The 25,083-nt window shown below is 60.5% G+C and overlaps 2 protein-coding genes across 3 annotated transcripts; one reads left to right on the forward strand and one right to left on the reverse strand.

Annotated features, from left to right (window-relative positions):
- The first annotated feature begins 1,284 nt into the window (after positions 1-1,284).
- Positions 1,285-17,447, forward strand: CALU (calumenin). Of its 2 annotated transcripts, none has more exons than XM_064703156.1 (7): positions 1,285-1,381; positions 5,789-6,019; positions 11,116-11,309; positions 15,011-15,177; positions 15,264-15,324; positions 15,612-15,811; positions 16,073-17,447. In XM_064703156.1, the coding sequence occupies exons 2-7, from the start codon at positions 5,799-5,801 to the stop codon at positions 16,175-16,177; spliced, it is 948 nt and encodes a 315-aa protein (XP_064559226.1). In that variant the 5' UTR covers positions 1,285-1,381; positions 5,789-5,798; the 3' UTR covers positions 16,178-17,447. The 2 variants fall into 2 exon arrangements, with proteins under 2 accessions (XP_064559226.1, XP_064559225.1); XM_064703155.1 differs by having other exon boundaries at positions 1,307-1,381; positions 5,785-6,019.
- A 743-nt stretch (positions 17,448-18,190) lies between these two features.
- OPN1SW (opsin 1, short wave sensitive) lies at positions 18,191-21,020 on the reverse strand. The gene is made up of 5 exons (XM_064703159.1): positions 20,678-21,020; positions 19,936-20,104; positions 19,631-19,796; positions 19,002-19,241; positions 18,191-18,536 (listed from the first exon to the last, which is right to left on the reverse strand). The coding sequence occupies exons 1-5, from the start codon at positions 21,018-21,020 to the stop codon at positions 18,414-18,416; spliced, it is 1,041 nt and encodes a 346-aa protein (XP_064559229.1). The 3' UTR covers positions 18,191-18,413.
- Between the last annotated feature and the right edge of the window lie 4,063 nt (positions 21,021-25,083).

Genomic DNA, 25,083 nt, shown 5'->3' on the forward strand with positions numbered 1-25,083 from the left:
GTGCAGGGCAGGGAATCAGGGAACGGAGCTGGGCGGGGGCTGAGCCTGGAGCAGAGGAGGCTCAGGGGGCCCTTGTGGCTCTGCACAGGAGGGGACGTGCGGTGCTGATGTCTTTGAGGTGGGGCTGAGTGCCTGCAGTGGGTTTGTCACAGAGTCCAGCCAGCCTGAGCCCTGAAACGACACGGGGCTGAGCTGATGGGCTTTGGGGGAAGGTGCCAGGGCCAAGGGGGATACGTGGTAGGCTCCCCCTCCCCGGTACCTCAGCCATGGGGACGGGAAGAGGGAATGTGCAGCTGGGAGCTTTGGGTAAAAGGAGCCCCCGAGAGAGAAACCCTGTGGGCTGTGCCCCACTGGACACTCTGCCTTCACTCGAGCGCAGCTGCAGGACTGCTCTGTCCCCTCTGTGCCAGCTGTGTCCTCTGTGCCTGCTCTGTGTCCCCTCTGTGCCCACTGTGTCCCCTCTGTGCCGCTGTGTCCCCTCTGTGCTGCTCTGTGTTTGTAATGCTCTGTTTCCCTCACTGGGGTCTTGCTGGTATCTGGCTCATGTGACCCACTGTGTCCCTCAGGGCGTCTTTGAGTGGGATTCCTGAAACTGTGGCTGCAGTTGGCGGTAGCCCGTGACCCCACGGGTCATCATGTCCGAGTGGGCAAAGAGCTGCGAGTGCCAGCCGGACCAGGGTGACCAGTGGGAAAGGCGATGACCAGGCACTGACCAGGGGCAATCAGGATGACCAGGGCCTGACCAGGCAATCAGGAGTGACCAGGGGGTGACCAGGCACTGACCAGGAGTGATCAGACAGTGACCAGGCAGTGACCAGGGGATGACCAGAGGTGATCAGACAGTAACCAGGGGGTGACCAGGGGGTGATCAGACAGTAACCAAGCACTGACCAGGCACTGACCAGGAGTGATCAGACAGTGACCAGGGCACTGATCAGACATGACCAGGGGTGCACACACACCCCCGCCGCCCCAGTCCCGCCTCGGCTTTCCCGCCTTTCCCGCACACGTGACTCTGCCTTTCCCGCGCACGCGTGCGCAGGGCGGCGCGGGGCGCCCCGGTGGGCGGGGCCGGCGGCCGGCGCGCGCCTGAGGACGTGGCGCTTTCCAGCCAATCAGCGCCCCCGTCCCCGGCGGGGTGGGCGGGGCCGGAGGGAGCGAGGCCGGAGGAGGGAGCGGGAGGCGGGTTGCGGGTGGGGGCGGGCAGAGGGGCGGAGTGGCGGCAGAAGAGACCAATCGGGACGCGCATCGGCGCGGAGAAGGAGGCGTGGCCCGCCCGTGATTGGTGGGCGGGGAGGGCGCGCGGGGGGCCGTGCGGCGTGGCGCGGCGCCGACTTCCGGTGCGCGGAGCGGCGGCGGCAGCGGCGGCGGCGGAGGGACGGTGAGGGACGGGACGGGACCGGGATGGGCACCGCGGCCGAGGCCGGGGCCTAGGGCCGGGGAAGCGGCAGGAGCGGCTATGCGGGGCCGCTGCGGTGTGGCGGTAACGCGGCGGCGGCGGCAGCGCCGGGCCCGGTCTCCATGGGAACGGGCGGGAGCGGCGGCGCCGCCGCGTCCGCGGCCCCTGCGGCCTGTCCCGCTGAGCGGGGCCGTGACCTGGCCCAGGGCGAGTGGGCTGGGCCGGTCGAGACCGCCGGTCCCGGGAACGAAGTCCCGTCCGCATGTCGCGGCCAGGGCGGGACCGGCCCGCGGGAATCCATCGCCTGCCCCGGGCGTTATCCGTGGGGATAACGGGCTGTGGGACTCCCGGCATAGGGGGCTGCGGGACCCCCGGGAAAGGGGATGCGAGACCCCCAGGACACCGGGATAACGGGCTGTGGGACCCCCGGTGCCGCCCCGCGCGGGGCTCTGGGCCGAGGAGGTGCCACCCCCGGCCCTGCTCCTCTCCCGCAGCTCTCGGTGGCCGCAGAACCCCGGGGCTGGTTTGGGGCAGGACCAGCCCGTTGTGGCTCCCGGTGTCTCCCCCACATCCGTACATCCTTCTCCGGGCCAGAATTCCCCTCGCTGTGCCCTGGGGTGGCACCCTGGGGTCCCAGTTAACTGTTCCTGGCTGCTCCAATGGGATCCATCCCCTGGAAAGCCACAGCAGGCTGATTCCCAAACCTGAACAAACTGTGTTGCTTGTGGGGGTTTTATAGGATCCTGCTGGCCTCCCACATGGGAAATGTGTGTCCAGAGGGGCTTCTTGCCATCAGCTTCCTCCAAATGGCACCACAATCCCAAGCCCAGTGCAGGATCCTGAATTCCTCTGTCAGTATCCTAGCAAAGTGGATAATGGGAATTCTGGGTTTTTCCATCAGTGTTTCAGCAAACCCACCTGAAACCCCGAGTTTCTCCATCAATATCCTTGCAGTCTCGAGGTCCTCCATCCGTATCCCACCCAGCCCCGCTGGAATCCCAAGTTCCTCCCCAGCTGAGGGTCTGGGCCCCCATTCTGACCTCCACATCTTCCCCCTACTGGTTCCTGCTCCCCACTCCCTGCAGCCCACCCAGAGACCCTTTATCCGTGAGGAAAGGGCCAAGGCCCCTTGTGAGGAGGGGGGCTCTGCTTTCCCTCAGGCTGGGATCCCCACAGGGAGGGCAGGCCCATCCCTTGGTCAGCAGGAGCTGCTGGTGCTGCCAGGTTTTCCTGGAGAGTTCTTTGTGGATAACTGTGGTTTGTGGGTTTGGGTGTCTCTGAGCACCTTTCCTGGCACTGCCCAGGGCTGGGATTGTCCCTCTCTGGTCACTTCCACGTGCCCCCGCGCTCCGTGTGGACACTGGCAGATAACATCGGGCTGTTTGACCCGCTCCAGGTCACGCTGTGCTCCAGGCTGGGATCAGCACGGGGCTGGGCAGGCCCTGGCTGCTGGCATGTGCCAAGAGGGAGCAGGAGTTGGATCCTGGGGATGGAAATACCCAGAGGGAGCTCCACATACACCTGGCACTGCCTTTCCCTCCTGGAAGCCGTCTCCTCCCCAGAAACACTCAAAAAGGGACTTTTACTCTTTGTAACCCAATTCCCCTCACCTCCCCCACCTCCAAGGAATTGAAGCTTGTGGATTTTCTGGATGGTCTGATAAATCCTCATTCAAAAACAGAAAGGAAAGGGCTTTTCCACGTCCTTTCCCCCCTGTCCTGCCACCAGTGCCTTGGTTTGATGTGGGACCAGTCCCAGGTCACTCCTGGTCATTGCTGGGTCACTCTCAGGGCAGAACTCCTTGGTGTGAGTTCAGCTTAAAGGGCTGAGGGTCAGGCTAAAGGGGATTTTAAACCACAGACTTTAAGAGATAGGGAATGGCAATACCTGGGTTTACATTTGTGTTCAAGAGCTCTGGATGGGGGAGACCTGGATGTAAATTTAAAGAGGTAAGGATGGGGAATATCTTGGGTTTAAATTTAGGTTAAAGCAATAGGGATGGGGAATATATTGAATTAAATTTGCATTTAAGAGCTCTGGATGGGGAAGACCTGGATGTAAATTTAAAGGGGGAAGGATGGGGAATATCTTGAGTTTAAATTTAGAAATTTAAAGGGGTAAGGATGGGGAATGTATTGAATTAAATTTGCATTTCAGAGCTCTGGATGATGACTATCTGATTAAATTTAGAGTGAAAGAGTTAAAACCCAGAAATATCTTGATTAAAATTAAAGGCTAAATACACCAGGATGATGGATACCTGTACTGAAATTTAAAGAGATCAGGATGGGGAACACCTGGATGTAAGATGGGATCTAAGTTGGGATCTCAGTGACGAGCATGGGGAGCCCCTGAGTTCCTGCTGGGTCTAAAGGGATGAGCCCCTGGATCCATGTGCCTTCCATGGATGCCAGGCCCCTTTGGGTGGTTTGGCCAGGCGGGTCTGTGGGGGAGGATTCACCCACAGCGGGGCTGGGGAAGGGAGAGCTGGGGGTGTGTGCACGTCCTTCATTCCTCCATCTGCATCCACTTCCTTCCTTCCTTCCCCCCTTTCCCCAGGCTGGATCCCTTCCCAGCCCAGCTGCTGCTCTGAGGGCTCTGGGATGGGGTCGGGAGCAGCTCTGGCAAACGGGACGTGGCCCACGTGCATGGGCCTGGAAATGCCCTGTGCCTATAATCTGGGTTAATTAATCCCTGTGCCCCGATAAGCTGTGCTAATTAGTTACCGTGCCCCGATAATCTGTGTTAATGAATGCCTGTGCCCTGATAATCTGTGTCAGTGAATCACTTTTGCCCAGATAACCCGTATCAGTTCATTACGGTGCCCCGATAATTAGGATCACTTAATCAATTTGACCTGAGAATATTCATCATTTTCCCCCATAATTTGCATTTGTTAGTCATTTGTGCCCACACAAATCTGCACTAATTCTCCATTTTCCCAAATAACGTGCAGTAATTCCCCATTTTTCCCTGACAATTGGCATTAAATCATCATCTTTGCCCAGACAGTCCACATTTATCATTTCACCCAGATCATCTGGGTTAATTAATCATTTTTGCTCCCATAATCTGTATTATTATTAATCTGTTTTTTCCCCAATAACACGCCCTAATCCCCAGATAATTTGCCCTCAGTCCCCAATAATTCAGTCCCCAATTTTTCCAAGATAACTGTCCCTAAACCTTATTCTTCCCTAACAACCCATCCCATGGTGATGTCCCTGTCCCAGGGTCCCTGTCCTGGTGTCCCTGTCCCATGGTGGTGTCCCTGTCCTGTGGTCCCTGTCCCACCATGGTGTCCCTGGCCCACAGCAGTGTCCCTGTCTCTGTCCCACGGCAGTGTCCCTGTCCCATCATGGTGTCCCTGTACCCCAGTCCCTGTCCCACGCTGGTGTCCCTGTCCCACATTATTGTCCCTGTCCCTGTCCCACGCTGGTGTCCCTGTCCCATCATTGTGTCCCTGTCCCATATTATTGTCCCTGTCCCACATTATGTCCCAGTCCCTGTCCCACACTGATGTCTCTGTCCCATGCCGTGTCCCTGTCCTACATTATTGTCCCTGTCCCACGCTGGTGTCCCTGTCCCACAGCAGTGTCCCTGTACCCCGGTCCCTGTTACCCACGGCGGTGTCCCTGTCCCATCATTGTGTCCCTGTCCCACATTATTGTCCCAATCCCTGTCCCATGGTGGTGTCCCTGTCCCACGCCGGTGTCCCTGTCCCACGTTGGTGTCCCTGTACCCCGTCCCTGTTACCCACGGCGGTGTCCCTGTCCCATCATGGTGTCCCTGTCCCACGCTGATGTCCCTGTCCCACGCTGGTGTCCCTGTCCCACGTTGGTGTCCCTGTCCCACGCTGGTGTCCCTGTCCCACAGCAGTGTCCCTGTCCCTGTGGTCCCTGCCCCCAGCAGTGTCCCTGTCCCACCATGGTGTCTGCTGTCCCTGTCCCACAGCAGTGTCCCTGTCCCTGCGGTCCCTGTCCCACAGCAGTGTCCCTGTACCCCGGTCCCTGTCCCACGGCAGTGTCCCTGTCCCCTCATTGTGTCCCTGTCCCATATTATTGTCCCAGTCCCTGTCCCATGGTGGTGTCCCTGTCCCACAGCAGTGTCCCTGTCCCACGCTGGTGTCCCTGTACCCCAGTCCCTGTCCCACGCTGGTGTCCCTGTCCCACAGCAGGGTCCCTGTCCCTGCGGTCCCTGTCCCACAGCTGTGTCCCTGTACCCCGGTCCCTGTCCCACGGCAGTGTCCCTGTCCCTGTGGTCTCTGTCCCACCATGGTATCCCTATCCCATGGCAGTGTCCCTGTCCCATCATGGTGTCCCTGTACCCCGGTCCCTGTCCCACGCCGGTGTCCCTGTCCCATCATTGTGTTCCTGTCCCCGCAGGCAGGCCCGGCACGATGCGGTTCCCGCGGCTCCTGCTGTGCGTGGCCGTGTGGGCGCTGTGCGGCTCGGCCAAGCCCACGGAGCGCAAGGAGCGCGTGGTGCGCGAGGCGCCGCTCAGCACCCGCGAGCACGACGATGCCCAGAGCTTCGACTACGACCACGACGCCTTCCTGGGCGCCGACGAGGCCAAGAGCTTCGACCAGCTCACGCCGGAGGAGAGCAAGGAGCGCCTGGGGTAAGGACAGCATCCAGAGCGGGAGGGCACACACGGGCACGCTCCCCCTGCGGGAACTCCCCAGAAAGCCACCCGGAGCCATTTCTGTGCCTGGCATTCCCCAGACTCCAGAGCAGACAGGGGGGCTATGCGCTGCGCTGTGCTCGCTCCCTGTTCTCTGGGTGCCTCTGGAGCCCCTGGGATCACTGGTGTTTCTCAGCTGGAGGTTGGCTGGGAGTTGGGAAAACTGAGCCTGTATGGAGATTCCCCATCCAGTGTCTCCACTGGGACTCCAGGGTGGCTGTGCCCGCCCTGGGATCCGGCTGTGCCTGCCCTGGGATCTGGCCCGGGATGGTTCTGGGATCTGATTGTTCCTCCCCTGGGATCCAGCCATGCCTCCCCTGGGATCCGGCCGAGCTTCCCCTGGGATCTGGCCCGGGATGGTTCTGGGATCTGATTGTTCCTCCCCTAGGATCCAGCAATGCCTCCCCTAGGATCCAGCCATGCCTCCCCTGGGATCCGGCCGTTCCTCCCCTGGGATCTGGCCCAGGATGGTTCTGGGATCCGCCCGGGCCGGGTGCCCCTGCAGCAGCTGCTGCCGCAGTTGTTCTGGGGCTCGGGGTGGCTCAAACCTGGGACCTGCAGCCTCCAGCAGGGTGGGGTGCCTGGGGCACAGAGGCTCCCCAGGGAGCTCGGGACATTGTCAGGGTGCTGGGCTCCAGTCACCTTGGAACTGGGTGCCTTTGGCTGGGTTTTCATGGAATGGCTGGGTGGGAAGGGACCTCAGAGCCCCTCCAGTGCTACCCTCACCATGGCAGGGACACCTCCCACTGCCCCAGGCTGCTCCAGCCCCAGTGCCCAGCCTGGCCTTGGGCACTGCCAGGGATCAGGGGCAGCCCCAGCTGCTCTGGGCACCCTGTGCCAGGGCCTGCCTGCCCTCCCAGGCAGGAATTCCTTCCCAAGATCCCACCTGAATCTCTCCTTTTTCAGTCAGACTTGATTTAATCAGCCAAGCATCCCATCGTTGCTCTGCTGCTGGAGCAGCACCTACCACAGCCCATAGTGAATTTTGGGGTGTTTTTTGGAATTGGTGCTCCCTGATGGGAAAGAAAAGCTCAACCACGTGTGGGTGCTGGGGACACCTCCAAAATGAGCCAATTCCCACAGCGGGATGTGCAGGGCAGGGGCTGCCAGGTTCCATCCATCACTATGGATTGTGCTGGCCTCTCCCCCAGCACTCTGTGGCCGGAGGGAATTTCCTCCCTCCAGGGACAATTTAAACTGGAAAACCCCTTGATCCCTTGGAGCCAGGCCCTGGTCGCTCCATAAGTTCCGAAATACAGGATCCAGGAGGCGTTTTGCCTCCTGGCAGAGTCAGAGGGAGTGCCTCGATGCCCCTGGAGCAGCGTCAGATGGGAGGGAAGCTGGGCCTCCCCCGGCCTCTGCCGATGCCAGGGCTGCGATCCCAGAGCCCGTCACGCTCAATCCCATTGTTCTGCCGAGTTACCCGGAACGCCTTTCCACGGGGGATTTACTGCCCCGCACACAAACAGCCCAGGGCTGTCTGCGGGGCAGCTCCGGCCATCCCGAGCCCCGGGGCTCCGATAATCCCTTATCTCGGGGGGTTCCGTGAGCTCTGTGCTGCAGCAGGGGCCGCTTTTCCTGCGGGAGCTCCGCCTCGGCTCCCTCCCCTCCTGCCCTGGGGCCGCGGCTTGGCAGCGCTGCCCGGTGCCTGTCCCGGCAGTGCCCGTCCATTGGAGCGGGCAGTGGGAACGGGACTGGGCAGTGGGAATGGTGAATAGCTGCTGCCCGGTGCCTGCCCCGGCCGGTCAGTGTGTCCGGGGCAGTGCCCGTCCATTGGAGCGGGCAGTGGGAATGGGGAGCAGCTGCTACCCGGTGCCTGCCCCGGTCGGTGTGTCCGTGTGTCCGGGGCAGTGCCCGTCCATTGGAGCGGGCAGTGGGAATGGGGAGCAGCTGCTGCCCGGTGCCGACCCGGCGGTCAGTGTGTCCGGGGCAGTGCCCATCCCTTGGAGCGGGCAGTGGGAATGGTGAATAGCTGCTGCCCGGTGCCTGCCCCGGCCGGTCAGTGTGTCCGGGGCAGTGCCCATCCCTTGGAGCGGGCAGTGGGAATGGTGAATAGCTGCTGCCCGGTGCCTGCCCCGGCCGGTCAGTGTGTCCGGGGCAGTGCCCATCCCTTGGAGCGGGCAGTGGGAACGGGAACAGGACCAGGAGCGGGCAGCGGGAATGGGGAGCAGCTGCCGCCCTCCCCAACATCTGCTGCCCGCCCTTGCCGGGGCAGGACGGGCCCTTGGCACGGTGGAAGGGTTTGGTGGCCGCTGCCCTGGGAAAGCAGCCGCGAGCAGCTGGTGCCAGCCCCCGGGCCAGGCCGGGGTGGGGAGGAGGTTTGGGAGCTTCCTGAGTGCTGGAGAGGGTTTGGCTTCCCTGGGAAGCTGTTCCCTAATTAACCCCTTAGAAACTGCCCTGGACAAACTGCCTGGCCATCAACCCCTGCCGGCTCTGGTCCTCCATTCCAGGGATTTTCCTCAATAAATACCATGGATTGCCGGTGGTGTACCTTCCTGGGAGAGGGAAACACAGATTTCTTTTTCCCTGAAATAGGGAGGATTTGACAGATTTATTTGTGGTTTATATATTTACATGGACAAATGTTTAATATCCTTGTGACACTTTACATAGTTCTATGCAGAATTTTATAATATTGATTGACTTGTTATGTGTTTATACAGAAAATTTTGAATATTTATGTGACATTTTGCATATTTCTGTGTTTGATCAGAAATATTGGAAGGGACACTTTGCAGATTGATATATAAAATTCTGAAATATTTCTATAATATTTTACATATGTGTGCATAAATTTGCGCACTATTGCTGAGCTATTTTTTATGTTTACATATTTATTTTATATGTTTCTCTTTAAAATCACTCAGGTCTCCAAGCCCTGCCCACTGCCCCCACTCTGGCCTCTCACTGTCAGAACTAAATTCCACATTTTCCCTTTGTTCTTGCAGTCTCTCTCCAGCTTCTCATTGCCAGGAACATCCTTTGTGCCACAGAGGAGTTCCTGGTTTTCCTAGACCAAGGCAATTCTGAAACACGGAAACCTGGGTGTGAGCACGGGTGGCTCCAGTGCCCGGTTTTCCCTTTGCGTCAGTATATTTGGAATTAACAGTCCTAGCAGCAATCTAAAATTTAAAATTCCGTGTTTTCCACCTGTCTAAAATTCCTCAAATACCTGTGCTGGAGCTCAGGATTCCTGACCTGTTTTCCGTTAAACGTTCATGTTAGAGTTAAAAACCAGGATCCTGCTTCCCCAGACAAAGGATTTTGGGACCGTTATCGGTGATTTTCATCGAGGAGCCCCAAACCTGCCCAGCACAGAGCGGGAGCGCTCCGGGAGCGAGCGCTGCTGCGGATCCAGCAGCCCCCACCCCCCGGCTCCATCTGCCCCTGGATCCCGCATTCCTGCCGCCCTTTCCTACAGCTGCTGCTAAAAATAACGGAGGCACGCGGCTCCGGGGGCTCCGGAGGCTCCGGGGCTGCGGCTCCGGTGTCTGCCCGCCCGGCACCGGGGCTGCTCCCGCTCCTCCGGCACAGCCAGACCATCCCAGACCACCCCAAACTTCCCCAGACCTCCCCAGACGTCCCCAAACCTCCCCAAACTTCCCCAGAGCTCCCCAAACCTCCCCAAACTTCCCCAAGCCTCCCCAAACTTCCCCAACCTCCCCAACCTCCCAAACTTCCCCAACCTCCCAGACCTCCCCAAAACCTCCCCAAACCTCCCAGCCCTCCCCAGACCTCCCCAAACCTCCCCAGACCTCCCCAAACTTCCCCAGACCTCCCCAGACCTCCCCAAACCTCCCCAAACTTCCCCAGACCTCCCCAGACCTCCCCAAACTTCCCCAAACCTCCCCAAACTTCCCCAAACCTCCCCAACCTCCCCAAACCTCCCCAACCTCCCAAACTTCCCAACTCCCCAGACCTCCCAACCTCCCCAAACTTCCCCAAGCTCCCCAACCTCCCAAACCTCCCCAAACCTCCCCAAAGCCTCCCCAACTTCCCCAAACTTCCCCAGACCTCCCCAAACCTCCCCAAACTCCCCAAACCTCCCCAGACCTCTCCAACCTCCCCAACTTTCCCCAGACCTCCCAAACTTCCCAAGCCTCCCCAAACTTCCCCAGACCTTCCCAAACTTCCCCAAACCTCTGCAGACCTCCCCAAACCTCTCAGACCTCCCAAACCTCCCCAGACCTCCCCAAACTTCCCCAGACCTCCCCAAACCTCCCCACACCTCCCCAAACCTCCCCAAACTTCCCCAGACCTCCCCAAACCTCCCCAAACTTCCCCAAACCTCCCCAGACTTCCCGGGTTTAGCAGAAATGTGCGTCCCTGCTCCTTGCCCAGCACCGACGAGGCAGGAGGACGTGCAGATGGAGCTTTCCTAAGGTTTAACAGGGAAGGTTTTCCCCTGAAACTCGTAATTCCTGGAGGAGCCACAACCTGAGTGGTTCGACAGTGGCTAAGCTGGTGATTTCCATGTCTAAGCCAGTGTTTTCTCTGTCCACAACAGAGTTTTGGCAGCTGACCTTGCTTTTCAGCAGCTAACACAAATGTTGGTTTTAATGATAAACTTTTCAAATGGTTGAATTTGCAAATTCCATAACCACCTCAAATGGTTGAATTTGTAAATTCCATAACCACCTTAAGCTTTCTTCTGGCATCACCAGGAGAGGCAGAGCCGATATTCCCATTTTTAATATAAATATGGGTCCGTACTCATCACCTGCACCGTCTTGGTCGAAGGATGCATGGATGGGTCTTTCCCAGGGGCTTAAAAGGAAGCTTTTCCCCAAAACTCAGAATTTCTGAAGAAACCAAAACCTGAATGGTCCAAAAGTGGCCAAGCCAGGGATTTTCATGTCTGAGCTGAAGTTTTGGCAGCTGAACCATATGTTGGTTATAAGGATAAACTCTCCAAATGGTTGAATTCCCAAATTCTGTAACGACCTCAACTTGCCCCCTCTGCCCCTTCCCATTCTCTCCCTGCTAACTCTCATTTTTTAAACTTTTGCTGCATTTCTCTGTGTTTCCCACAGGAAGATTGTAGGGAAGATAGACGAGGACGGAGATGGGTTTGTGACAGTGGAGGAGCTGAAGGCCTGGATCAAGTTTGCCCAAAAGCGCTGGATTTACGAGGATGTGGAGCGCCAGTGGAAGGGCCACGACCTCAACGAGGACGGGCTTGTGTCCTGGGAGGAGTACAAAAATGCCACCTATGGGTATATCCTGGGTAGGTCCTGGCCCTTGGCATGGCCCTGTCCTGGAGCCAGCAGCTGGGACGTCCTGCTTTGCTTTGGATCACCGAGGGTCGGTGGGGTGGAGGCGATCAGGGTGGGCTCTGGCACAGTGGTCAGTGGGGCTCATGGAGGGATGGTCACTGGGTGGTCATGAGTCAGGATGGACTCATGGAGTGATGGTCAGTGGGTGGTCATGGATGAGGGTGGGCTCATGGTACAGTGGTTAGTGGGTGGTCAGGGATCAGGATGGGCTCATGGAGTGATGGTCAGCGGGTGGTCAGGGATCAGGATGGGCTCATGGTACAGTGGTCAGTGGGTGGTCATGGATGAGGGTGGGCTCATGGAGGGATGGTCAGTGGGTGGTCAGGGATCAGAATGGGCTCATGGTACAGTGGTCAGTGGGTGGTCATGGAGTGATGGTCAGCGGATGGTCATGGAACAGGGTGGGCTCATGGAGTGATGGTCAGTGGGTGGTCAGGGATCAGGATGGGCTCATGGAGTGATGGTCAGCGGGTGGTCATGGAGTGATGGTCAGTGGGTGGTCAGGGATCAGGATGGGCTCATGGCACAGTGGTCAGTGGGTGGTCATGGAGTGATGGTCAGCGGATGGTCATGGAACAGGGTGGGTTCATGGAGTGATGGTCAGCGGGTGGTCAGGGATCAGAATGGGCTCATGGAGTGATGGTCAGTGGGATGGATGCAGATCCAGATGGGGTTGTGGTGGAGGGAGAGTTTTGGGGCCTGGATTAGGGAGGCCCAGAGGAAGTTGTGGTTGAGAGTGTGCCGTGGTGCTGGGCTGGCGCTTGGCTGACCTGAGATGGATTTTTCCCCTGGATAAGCACAGGAATATGATGTAGGATGTGGCCTTGGTGTACATGGGGCCAGCTGGAGCAGATGTCCCCAATATGTTAGACTTTAAAGCCTCTGAAACTCTACAAATTGACCTCCTGGTGGCATTAGCAAAGAGAAATCCAAGGAAAAGAACCCAAAATACATGGAAATCTTCCCAATTGAAAGTTTACACACCCCACACCCTCCTTTTCCCCAGCCACACTTGGGCATTATTAATGTCCCTGGTGACAAATGCAGCTCTGGGCTGAATCCAGGTGATTTTGGGATGAATGGCATGTGGCGTATGGGGGTTTCCAGCCCTTTGGAATTCCTGGCTTGTGGGGGAATTTGGGACCAGCAGGTGGAACCCACTGATCTGCAGCTGTGGAGCCACCTTGGTGTGTCCGTTGTGTCCCTACACCCCATAAACGCATTAGCAGAGATTTCAGTTGCTTTCCCTTGTCCTGGGAGCAGTGTTAGACCCCAGAAATCAGGGATTTTGGGACAGGTGCTGGGCCAGCAGTGAGGCATGGCCTCAGACATCCCTGGGAGTGAGGGAAGCAGCAGCTCTTTTGGGGTTAAAACCTTAAACCGTCAAGCCCTGTGCCAGCTCTGGCCTCCAGCACTGTAGGCTGGCCCGGGTGGAGGAGCTGCAGCTCTGGAGTGTCGAATCCACTCTAATTTCCTAAATATTGCCAAAAATAGTCAAACTGCTCAGCGGGATGTGCGGAGGGGGAGCCGCTGCACGGGAGGCTCATCCATCTCCCTTGGGATCGGGGAGGATCTGGATTTGCTGTGCTGGTGGCCAGGGAGGGCCCTGTGACACCCCTGGGCTGGGGCAGCACCTCCCAAAGCTCCCTTTGCCGTGGGTTTCTGGGCTAATCTGCCTGTGTGGATCCAGCCTGGAAGGGGCAGAGAGGTCCTGGGAAGGGCTGAGCACTGTTTGGGGGGTCTGGGGTGGCATTTCGGACCTGCAGGTGTTGGACAGGGAGAAGCGTGAGCATTCACGAGGAAAAGCCGTGCCGAGAGAGCCCTGCATGGACAGAGCCCTGTGATGAGCTGGAGGAGCAGTTCCCCCGCAGCCTGGCAGGGTGTGGGGGTGCCCAGCCCCCAGCACGGCCAGTTGCAGAGCTGGAGCAGCCCTGGAGCCCCGTGCAGCCTCCGCTCCTGCTGCTCCCACATACTTGTGTCCTTACGGAGCGCCGGGAGGATCCTGCTCACGCTCTGGCTCCGGCTCCTCTCGGCAGCAATGACTTTTCCACAGCTCCTTGCTGCTCAAATGTTCCCCTCCCTGGCCACAGTGGGGCTGGAATGCCTCTGGAAGTGCCTCCTCGGTGTTGACCCACGGCCAAGGGGTGCGTGGGGCCAGGCATTGCCCTCGGCTGCTCTGGAGGGTCCAGAATGTGGTGTTTTGTCAGCAAAACAAGGTGCCGGGAGTGGTTTTAATAATTAATTAATTACACACCAGGATGAGTCACTGGGTGGCCCCCAGAAGTGTCACGGAGCAGTGTAGGGTTCTGCTGGGGGGAGTCCTGGGAAGCAGGGAATATCAAGTGAGAAACGTCCAACAGCTTAGCATCTGAGACTGGAAATTCCTTTGAAACTCCCTTCAAAATCAGAATATCAGAATATCATCATCATCACCACTCCTGTTTTTGTTAATTCCTCAATCCCATGGTGGGATCCAAAACCAGGGCACAAGATGTTGGGTTGAGTTTGTGGCTTTGCTGCCATACTCTGAGCAAAACCCTCTGGCTCTGCTTCCCCTCCCTCTGCTCCCCCAAACCTCTCCCAGCCCAGGGACCAAAGCAGGAAGTAACTTTGGGGGCTTTGGGAGGGTTTAACCCTTTTTAACCCATCTGCCCCCCCACCACTCCCCCATCAAACCCATTAATTAGCCCAACAGCAATTAAGGAATTGTCTGTTAATGGCGCTGGTCCTGAAAGTTTCCTTGTTTGGGGCTATGCTGCTTCTCAAGGCAAAACATTGGGAACAGAATGGGGAATTTGGGGTTCATTCTGCACCTAGAGCTGCCTTAAAGTCAAAATCTTTGGATTATTAATGGATGCTCCAGAGTTCCTTGAATCCTGAGCCCCTTAATCCAGGGCTCCCCGATGCCTGCCTTTTGTCCCAGATAACAGAGCAGGGGCACAGGGGCTTTGGGACCTTGTTATATGGGGTCTGGCTCTGGTTTAAGTTCAGCAGAGCGTGGCAGTGTCCCCCAGGATCCATGTTCTCCAGGGCTGCTGGACACTGCTGTGTCCGTAACCGCTGTCCTGCTGCTGGCAGGGCTGTGCCAAGCGGCCACGCGTGCCCCGCGGTCCCACCCGGCCGCTGCCTGCTGGCCCTGCCACTGCCAGCAGCCAGCGAGATCCCCTTACACATTCCCCTCCCAGAATAGCTCCCGTTGAGCCTCTGGCCGAGCCGGCCAAAGCCCCCAGGGCCTGTCTTTTGGGGCCTCTCCCTGGGAATGTCACGGGCCCAGGGTTCCGCAGTGGGCACGGCAGAGAAGGGCTGGCTGCAACTGAGCTTTGCTGGCAAAGCGTCGGGAGGTTGTGCTGAGAGGGAGGAGGTTGAGTTTGAGGCTGGGTGGAGGAGGTTGCATTGAGGAAGCTGAGGATGAGAAGGTTATGTTCAGGAGGTTGAGTGGGGGAGCTTGAGGTTGGGTTGAGGTTGGGCTGAGGAGATGGAAGTTGTCTTGAGGTTGAAGTTGAGAGGAAGCTGAGGTTCCGTAGGGGAGGTTGAGGTTGAACTGAGGTTGGACTGAGGTTGGACTGAGACTGTTGAGCGGGTTGAGGCTGTGTGGGTGGTTACGGGTGCTCGCCCTGCCCGAGCTGACCCAGGTGCTCTCTGCTCCCCTCAGATGATCCAGACCCTGACGATGGCTTCAACTACAAGCAGATGATGGTGCGGGACGAGCGGCGCTTCAAGATGGCTGACAAGGACGGGGACCTGGCCGCCACCAAGGAGGAGTTCACGGCCTTCCTGCACCCCGAGGAGTACGACTACATGAAGGACATTGTCGTGCAGGTGGGGCCAGCGCAGAGGCACCTTGGGGTGGGCACTGAGGGGCAGGAATTGCCTTGGGCCTGGCTCACGCTGGCACCTTCTTGCAGGAGACCATGGAGGACATTGACAAGAATGGCGATGGTTTCATTGACCTGGAGGAGTACATCGGTGAGACGCTGGTGCTGCTGCTCCATGTCCTGTCCATGTCCCTCAGTGTCCCTGTCCCCTGGGAGCCACTGCCACCGTGTCCTTCCCAGTCCTCCCCCTCACAGAATGTTCTTCTCTCTCTCAACTTCCACCCGCCCCTAGGCCTCTGCCGAGGATTTTCGGGTGAAATCATCACCCAGGTGGTGCTTTGGGGTTTTGGGGATGGATTTAGGGAACTCAAGGCTTTGGGTCAGTCCTTGGGGTGGGGACGGGGCCGTGGGGCTGATGCTGATCCTGCTGTCCCCCAGGTGACATGTACAGCCAGGACGGTGATGCTGATGAGCCTGAGTGGGTGAAGACGGAGCGGGAGCAGTTCGTGGAGTTCCGGGACAAGAACCGGGACGGGAAGATGGACAAGGAGGAGACCAAGGATTGGATCCTGCCCTCGGACTACGACCACGCCGAGGCTGAGGCCCGGCACCTCGTCTACGAGTCCGACCAGGACAAGGTGGGCCAGCAGCTCTGGGGGGATTTGGGGAGCAGGAGGAGTGGGGAGACAGCGGGACGGGGAAATAGCGGGATGGGGAGATAGAGGGATGAGAGGAGTGAGGAGACAGCGGGATGGGAAGAGTGGGGAGATAGCGGGATGGGGAGATGGTGGGATGGGGAAATGGCGGGATGGGGAGATAGCGGGATGAGAGGACTGGGGAGATAGTGGGACGGGGAAATAGCAGGATGGGGACACAGCGGGACGTGGCGTTCCCTGCAGGACGGGAAGCTGACGCGGGAGGAGATCGTGGACAAGTCAGACCTGTTCGTGGGCAGCCAGGCCACGGACTTCGGGGAGGCGCTGGTGCGGCACGACGAGTTCTAGGCTCGAGCCGGCAGCGCTCGTGGGCTCCGTCCCTGGCCGAGGCCGCTCCTCCGCGGAGAAACCCCAACCCGGCTCCCGGGGACGGGGTCGGGAAAGCCACACTCCCCCGGCACCTGGGGCTCGTCTCGGTGTGGGTTTTCCCCGGATTTTAACGACTTTTGGGTTATTTTTGTATGTTTTGGTTTTACCACGTGTGGGGACAGCTCCCCTGGCGCGGGGGCAGCGACGGGGCTGCCCGGGGCGGTGGGGCCCCGGGGGCCTGGGGGGGACTGGGGAATTCACAGAGGGATTGCGATTGGAATTGCAGTTGGAATAAAAGTTAGAATTTGAATTGGAATTAAAATTGAAATTGGAATTAAAATCGAAATTGGAATTAAAATTGGAATTTGAATTGGGCTGAAATTTGAATTAAAAATGGAATTGGAATTGAACATTGAAATCAAAGTTGAAAATGGAAATTGAAATGGAATTGGACCCAAATAAGTGAAATTGGATTAAATGGAAACAGTGATGTGAAATTGGAATGAAGAGTGACCATTGAAAACCCCAAAGCCGTCAGAGCAGCCGCAGGGCCCAGGGGGTGACCTGGAGGTGACCCCAGGGAGGTTGGACCCTCCTCCCCTGTCGCTGCCCCCTGGGATCTGGGCGAGACCCCTCCCCCAGCCCCGCTCCAAGTGCCTTGAATCCCCCAGACCCCTGGGGGAGGGCCTCATCCCACCCTGCTCTGGGACAATGCCCCAGGTTTTCTCTCTTCTCTGTTGTTTGTCCCCCTGCAGCCACCAGAGCTGCGTGGAATCGGGCCCGGCCATCTCCAAATCCCCAGGTTTTCCCTTAAATCCTTTCCCAAAGGTTTCCAAGGGCTGACCGGATCCTCCCATCTCCTTCTCCTCTTTCTACTCCTCCTTTTCCTCCCCTCCCTAAATCCAGTGTAAGTGGGTTGGGAATAAGGCCCGATGCAGGGCTTGGGAATCTGGGGATGCTGGGGGTGATCTGGGAATGTCGGGGTTGGTTTGGGACACCAGGGATGATTTGGGACAGCAGAAGTGATTTTTGGAAAGCCTCTGGTGTAGCCACCCAGCCCTGCAGCAGCCCCTCTCCTGACGTCCCCCGGCTCCCAGCCGTGAGGATTTGGGACAACTCCAAACACGGATTTTCCGCCTCCTCCGGGTTTACTCCTCGGTTTTCTCCTCGGGCTGATTGAAGGGATCCGGATCGGTTGGAACTCAATAAAAGTGTTCACCCCCCGATGGGCCGAGGGGGACGGACCCCAGTTCCCTGTGTCCCCCTGAACCGGGGTCTGGGGGAGCCCCCTTGGGCTGAGCCAGGAGGGTTTGGGGAGGGGGGAACTGCTGGGGATGTGGGGACACACAAGGCCTGTGGGAGTTGTGCCCCTGGGGCCTGGGGGGCTCAGCCCCACAGAGGGAATCCAGCCCCATGGATGGGGGCCCTACAATCCCACCCTCACCCCACAGATGGAGATGGGTGGCACCATCCCACCTCCCTGCCCTCAGTGTGTGTGAGGGGGACAGGGGAGCAGGGTTCCACCATGGCACCACCGTGGAGCATAGCCACCTCCAGGACCCATCCTGCCCCACCGTGGGGCACAGCTTCCCATGGGACCCACCCTCTGTCCCTGCCGTGGGGTACAGCCCCTCCCAGGACCTGTCCTGCCCTGCAGTGGGGCACAGCCACCCCTGGGACCCCCATCCCACCCAGCCATGGGGCACAGCTCCACCAAGGCCTCCATCCCATCCCACCATGCGGCACAGCCAGCCCCAGCCACCCCATTGCCACCCTGCTGTGGGGCACGGTGCCCCTGGGTGCCCTGTCCCACAGTCCCAGGTGCTCAGGGGTCCCTGGGTGCCCGTGCCATGGGTGCCCTGTCCCACAGTCCCAGGTGCTCAGGGCTCCCCTGGGTCCCCGTGCCGTGGGTGCCCTGTCCCACAGTCCCAGGTGCTCAGGTCCTGGTCCCTGCCGTGGGTGCCCTGTCCCACAGTCCCAGGTGCTCAGGGGTCCCTGGGTCCCCGTGCCGTGGGTGCCCTGTCCCACAGTCCCAGGTGCTCAGGGGTCCCCGTTGCGCTCAGACCGCGGCCATGGTTTATTGTCCCACCCGCGCTACATCCTAGGCTGGCCGGGGCCCGCGGCCCCCAGGGCAGAGCCAGCCCCACGGGGGGCAGCTGGGGGACAGCTGGGGGGCAGCCGGGGGTCCCGGGGGCTGGGGCGGTGCCGGAGCCCCTCAGCTGGGGCCGACCTGGCTGGAGGACACGGAGGAGACCTCGGTGCGCTGGGCCGAGCTGGACACGTCGGAGTCGTCTGACATGGGCCGCCCGCACACCGTCTCCATGATGCAGGCGCGGAACTGCGGGCACACGGGTGACACGGGGTCACAGGACGGGGGACAGCTCAGCCTGGGGGTCCCACCGCTCCTGTGCCCGGCCCTGGCACTGTCCTCACACCCTCAGATTGGCCTCATCTCCTGTCCCTGGGGTCATGGTACCCCCAGCCGTGCAAGTGTTCCTGGATGCACCATCCCCAGGTGTCCCTGGTTCCCCAATGTCCTTGGGCACCCCTGCATGTCCCCACTGCCCCAATGTCCCGGGGTGTCCCCATCTTCTCTGTGTCCCCCTTGCCAATGTCATCCCCTTATCTGAGTGTCCTGAGGTGTCCCCTCACACGGGTATCCATCACTGGGTGTTCCCCGTGCTGGGGTCTCCCTGAGTGTCCCAGGTCCTCAGATATCCTTGGGCAACCCTGGATGTCCCCATCACCAGGTGTCCCTGGGTGTCCCCTCCCTGTGTCTCTGTCGCGGTGTGGCTGGTGTCACCTGTTTGTTCATGAAGCAGTAGATGATGGGGTTGTAGACGCAGGAGCTCTTGGAGAAGAAGGCAGGGATGGTGACGAGGCGCAGGTCGATGCCGTGCTCGCGGTTGTTCACCATGTACATGGCCAGCGCCGCGTAGGGCACGTAGCACATGCAGAAGGAGCCCACCATGACCACGACCATGCGCGACACCTCCCGCTCCGCCTTCTGCGTCGTGGCCGACTCCTGCTGCTGCGCCGCCACCTGCCCGGGCACAGGGACACCTCGGGCCTGCCCGGGCTGCCAGACCCCCGCCCAGCCCCTGTGCAGCCCCCTGACCCCTGCCCATGCTTCTGTCTGCCCCCTGCCCATCTTCCTGCCTGTGCTCCTGCCCAACCTTCTGTCCAAGGAACCTGCCCTCCCTTCATCCCTCCAGTCACCTCTCCCTCCTGCTCCCCATCCTGCCCTCCCTCCCTGCTCACAGTCAATTCTCTACCTCTCCATCCCTGTTCTCTCTCTCCCTCCCTCCTGTCCCCTAGCCCCTCTCCCCTCTCCATCCCTCGCTCTCAGCCCCAGGTGTGCCTGACCCCAGTGCCCCCCGTGTCCCCAGTGCCCCCCGTGTCCCCAGTGCCCCCCGTGCCCCCGGGACTCACGGCCCGCAGGGCGCTGAGCAGCTGGGAGTAGGAGAAGATGATGAGGGAGAGGGGGACGATGAAGCAGAAGATGAAGAGGAACCAGGTGTAGTACTCGCTCTTGTACTTGGTGCCCACCGTGTACCAGTCAGGGCCGCAGGAGCACTGCAGCCCCTCGGGGATGTACCTGCAGACGTGTGCTCAGCCCCGGCTCTGCACCGTGGGGCACACCCCATGCCCCACAGCGCCCCATGGCACTTCAGGTGCCTCAGGCACTCGCCTGGCACCCCCACAGCTCCCCACTGCCCCCCTGCCCCGTGTCCCACCTGCTCCAGCCGAAGAAGGGCGGGATGGCGACGCCGACGCCGATGATCCAGGTGGCCGCCACCACCAGCAGCGCGTGGCGCGAGTTGAAGCGGAAGTTGCCGAAGGGTTTGCAGATGACGATGTAGCGCTCGAAGGCCAGGAAGGCCAAGGACCACCCTGTCACCAGCCCTGGGGGAGCAGGGCCACCACGGGCCTCACACAACCGCCCATGGGCTGGGGGTCACCACAATCCCCATAGCCCCCCCGGGTCACCCCGAGTCCTGCAGCCCAGCAGAATGTGGTGATCACCCCTCCCTTCAGGCCTCAGTGGGCCACAGCAGATCACAGCGCTCAACCCTAGCCATGGCCCTTACCCGTTTTGCCACCTTCAGATCACAATGATCACCCCAAATTCCCCAACCCCACAAGAACATGATAGGCACCCCACCTTCAGCTCCACCAGACCCCAGCGGTCACCCCAACTCCTATGGTCCCACCAGACTACAGTGGTCAGCTCCTAAAGGTCCAGAAGGTCCCCCCAATGCCTCCACCCCCGCAGCTCGTGGTGGTCACCCTAACTCCTAAAGCCTTAGAAGAATGTGGTGGTCAATGATACCCCGAGCCCTACCAGACCATGGTGGTCACCCCAAGTCCCTCAGCCCCTGTTGGAGATCACTGTGGCCCCTCTGGCCGCAGTCGCCCCAGTGGTCACTCCATCATCTCCGGCCGCAGCAGCCTGAGTGCCCCAGGGTCCCCTCGTACCTCCGGTGGCCCCTGCAAAGCCCTCAAAGGCACACATGTGCTTCCCGAAGACAAAGTATCCCTGGGAGCTGGCCACGAAGACGGTGAAGATGCAGAAGACGCAGCACATGAGGCCGCTGACGGAGATGTTCACCAGGATGTAGTTGAGCGGCTGCCGCAGCTTCTTGTACTTGATGGTGACGATGAGGACGATGGCGTTCAGGGGCGTGCCCGCCACGAACACCAGCCCCATGAAGATGGTCTGCAGGTAGAAGGCCCACATGGGCGCGATGTGGTACTGGGGCCCATCCCAGGGCCCCACCGATGACTGGTTCTTGAACAGGTAGAACTCTTCCTCATCCATGGCGGCGGTGCCGGGGGGGGGGCGCCCACCCCCCTGATATACCCTGCGCCCCCAAAGCCGCTTAGGGGGGATCAGGGCTCAGCCCGGCCAAACTTGGGGATTAGGGTGGGCTAAACCGGGCTCAGCCCCTAATCAGCGCCCTGAGCCGGCTCGAGCCGATTGCCGGTGCTCTGGAGGATTTGGGGGGGAACGAGGGCTCCCCCCAGCAGCTGGGTGTGGGGAGGGTCCCCAGGGGTCTCCAAGCTAGGTCCTGCTCCTCCTGGGGTGTCCAGGTGTTCCCAAGCCCAAGTCTTGGTCCCACCATAATGGCCAGAGGTTCCCAGCCTTAGTCCTGATGCCATCAGGGTCCTCAGTGTGCCCCAGGGGTCTCCAAGCTCTGTCCTGGTCACCCCCAGCATGGCCAGATGTCCCCAGGTGCCCCAGGGGTCCCCAGCCTTGATCCCACTCCCCCAGGATGGCCAGCCCTGGTTGCCTTAGGAAGAGCTCGGGGTTTCCCTTGTAAGCCCCCCACCCGCTGCCCCCCACCCCACACCCCAGGGTGCCCCCCAAGTGTCTGCCCCCCTAAGCAATTGTACCCAGTTCTGGGCTTGGGGGATCCCTGTGCTGGGGGGACCCCAGGTGAGGTGGGGGCAGTCTGGGGGTATCAAAGGTTGGGGAGGAAGACTGGGGGGCACAGCTTGAGGTGGGGGGGTGTCTGGGAGGGGGTGCTCATTTTGGGGTGCAGTGCCAAGGGTCACTGATGGGGGGGTCACTTTGGGAGTGCGCTGCTGGGACTCAGTCCCAAAGGCTCCCAGCGTTTCCTGCCCTCCCTCCCCCTGTGTCCCTCCCCAGGCCGTGGCACCCCCGGGGAACAGGAAGGATGAGCAGAAGCTGCTTAGGGGGGGATTACGGGGCCCCCCCGGGCTGGGGGCGCCTATAAAAGCCGGAGCAGGGACCTCACTGCGGCACCGGGGACCCTCAGGGACGGGGGAGCTCAGTCAGGGCAGGGGGCACGTCCAGGGGGTGCTGTGCCCGCCCTGGGGGTGCCCTGGGGGTCTCTCCAGCTCTGGGGCAGAGATGGGGCTGGGGGGCTCAGGGACGGGCCAGGGATGGGGCCAGGGGAGGAACAGGGGGATGGGGTGGGCTGAACCCCCAGCCCATGTTCTACTGGGCTATACTGGATCACGTTGGCCTGTACTGTACTGGTTTGTACAGGCCTGTACTGGTTTGTACTGGGCTGTATGGCTTTGTACTGGGCTGCACTGGACCACACTGGGCTGTACTGCACTGTATTGTGCCACAGGATTGTACTGTGTCCTATTGGGTTGTACTGGGTCTGGTCATGCTGTACCAGGCTGTGCTGGGCTCAACAGGGCCATGCTGGGCTCAACAGGGCCATACTGGGCCCTACTGGGCTGTACTGGGTCAGGTCAGTTCTGCAGGCGCTGTACTGGGCCGTACTGGGCTGTACTGGGTCAGGTCAGCTCTGCGGGTGTGTACTGGGCCGTACTGGGCCGTACTGGGCTGTACTGAGCCGTACTGGGCTGCACTGGGTCGGGTCAGCTCTGCGGGTGCCGTACTGGGCATCCCCATGGAGGGGCACCCCCAAATGGGTGCCACAGGGTGGGGATGCAGGGGACAGACACCCCACAGAGGGCCCCCCTGTCCCTCCCCGTGTCCCCTGTGGGGCTGCGGTCACTGGGGCTGGGGGGGACACAGAGCAGGGCCTGGGGGCCACGGCAGAGGGGGGCACGATGGCAACAGCCAGGCTTGGCAGGGGCTGCCCAGGGGGGTTTGGGGTGCCCATCCCTGGAGGTATCCCAGGAACTCCTGGAGGCGGCACTCAGGGCTCTGGGACAAGGTGGGCACTGGGCACAGCTGGGACTGGATGGGCTGGGAGGGCTTTTCCAGCCTCAGGGATCCCGGGGCTCTGTGGGTCTGGGATGGGGGCCACGGAGTGGGGAAGGGGCTCGGGGGTGCTGCCGAGCAGCAGGAGGTGCTGGGTGTGGAGCTCTGGCTCTGCCAGCCCTGCCTGGACCCCCAGCACCCACCAGTGCCCACTGGTACCAGCAGCACCCACCGATACTGGGAGCACCCACTGGTACTGGGAGCACGCACCGGGTATTTTGGGTGATGATGTGTTGGGGTGCCCCCCCATTGTGTGCCCCCCGCCCGGGTATTTTGGGTGATGATGTGTGGGGGTGCCCCCCCCGCGCCCCCCCGGGTATTTTGGGTGCCGCTGCGTGGCTCTGACTCGGCAGGTTATTTTTAGGTGTTGGCGCAGGCGCCGCCGCGTCACCCCCCCCACGTCACCCCCCCACGTCACCCCTTGTCACCCGTTGTCACCTCGGGGTGCACCCGCTCCCCCTCCGTTTCCCTTGGAAGCTTCCAGGGCAGGCACCGGAACAGGGGGAACACGATACGCCCCAAATCGCCCCCCCAAAGGACCAGATGTGGGTCACACAAGTGTCCCCTAAAAGGCCAGATGTGGGTCACACAAATGTCCCCCCAAGCACTCAGATGTGGGTCACACAAGTGTCCCCTAAAAGACCAGATGTGGGTCACACAAGTGTCCCCCAAAGCACCCAGATGTGGGTCACACAAGTGTCCCCCAAAAGACCAGATGTGGGTCACACAAGTGTCCCCTAAAAGACCAGATGTGGGTCACACAAGTGTCCCCCAAAGCACCCAGATGTGGGTCACACAAGTGTCCCCCCCCTGCCTCCCGAGGGTGCCTGGAATGGGGGGGACACAAGAGAGATTGGGGGGCAGCGGGGTTCAGGGCACACTCCAAATATGAGCGAGCCCCCTCCCCAGGCATGGGTCACTGCCATGGGGAAACTGAGGCACGGCCAGGGGGGCTGGGGGGGTTCCACGGCAGGGGTGGCTCTGGGGAGGGGTCCCGGGGGGCTGCCCCAGAGGGGGTCCTGGGAGGGTCTGTGGGGTCTCGGCTGTGCCCCTGGGGCTGGGGGAGAGTTTCCATGTGAGTTTTTCGGGGGTTCCTGAGGGGAAAGGGATGAGTGAGGGGCTTCCGAGGAAATCTGGGGAGTCTTTGGGGTGTTTGGGGTGCATTGTACTGTGGGGGGCTGCAGCATTGGGGTGTCTGCGGTGTTGGGGTATCAAGCACAGCTGTATCAGGATAACAGGGTGTTGGGGTGCCTGGGCTATAGGGTGCTGAGGTTTTGGGGTGTCGAGGTTGCACGTATTTGGGGTTATTGGAGGAGGATCCTGGAGTTTGGCGGTGCCTAGATTTTGGGGTGACACAGTTTCGGGGGTGTCTGGATACCGGGATTTGGGGTACCAGTGTTTCCTGTAGGGAGGCTGGGGTACCTGGGGGTCGAGGTTTGGGGTGCTGAGGTTTGGGGCTGCTGAAGTTTAGGCGTGCCAGTGATTCAGCGTGCAAGGGTTGGGGATGCCAATGTCTGGGGCAGGAGGTTCCGAGGTGCCAGAGTTTAGGAGTTTGTGACACTGGACTTCAGGGAATTTGGGGAGTTTTGGGGTGTTGGGGTGCAGTGTTTGGGAGTCTGTGAGTGCCGGCCTTTTGGGGTGTTTGTGTTTGTGTCGGTGTTTGGGTGTGCCAGTATTTGAGGTTACAGAGGTTTTAGGGGTGTCAGAGGTTTAGGGGCGCTGATGTCTGTGCGGTTTTGGAACTGCCGGGGTTTGGGGGTTCGGGGGAGCCTTGGTCCGGGAGTGCCGCAGTCGGGGCTCCGGGGTGTGCGGGGATCTCGTGTTTCGGGAGGTGCCGGATCCGGGGGTCTGGGGGTGCCGCAGTGCGAGGTTTGAGGGGTGCCGAGCCCGGGGGTCCGAGGTTTGGGGAGCGCCGGAGCCCGGCGGTTTTGGGGTGCCGAGTCCGGGGTTTGGGGAGTGCCGGATCCGGGGTTTTGGGGTGCCGAGTCCGGGGGTCCGGCTGTGAGGCCGGGGCCGTAAATGGGCGGGCCGGGCCCCCCACCCCGGCGGCCGGGCGGTCTTTCCGTCCCTCCGGCTCGGTCCCTCCCCGGGACGGGGCGGGCCGGGCCGGGGCAGCGCTTAAAGCCGCCGCCGCCCCCCAGCCCCGCCACTTGCCGTCGTCGCCCCCGGCCCAGGA

This window comes from Zonotrichia leucophrys, chromosome 1A (genome assembly GCF_028769735.1).
Source record: "Zonotrichia leucophrys gambelii isolate GWCS_2022_RI chromosome 1A, RI_Zleu_2.0, whole genome shotgun sequence".
Taxonomy (NCBI): Eukaryota; Metazoa; Chordata; class Aves; order Passeriformes; family Passerellidae; genus Zonotrichia; species Zonotrichia leucophrys.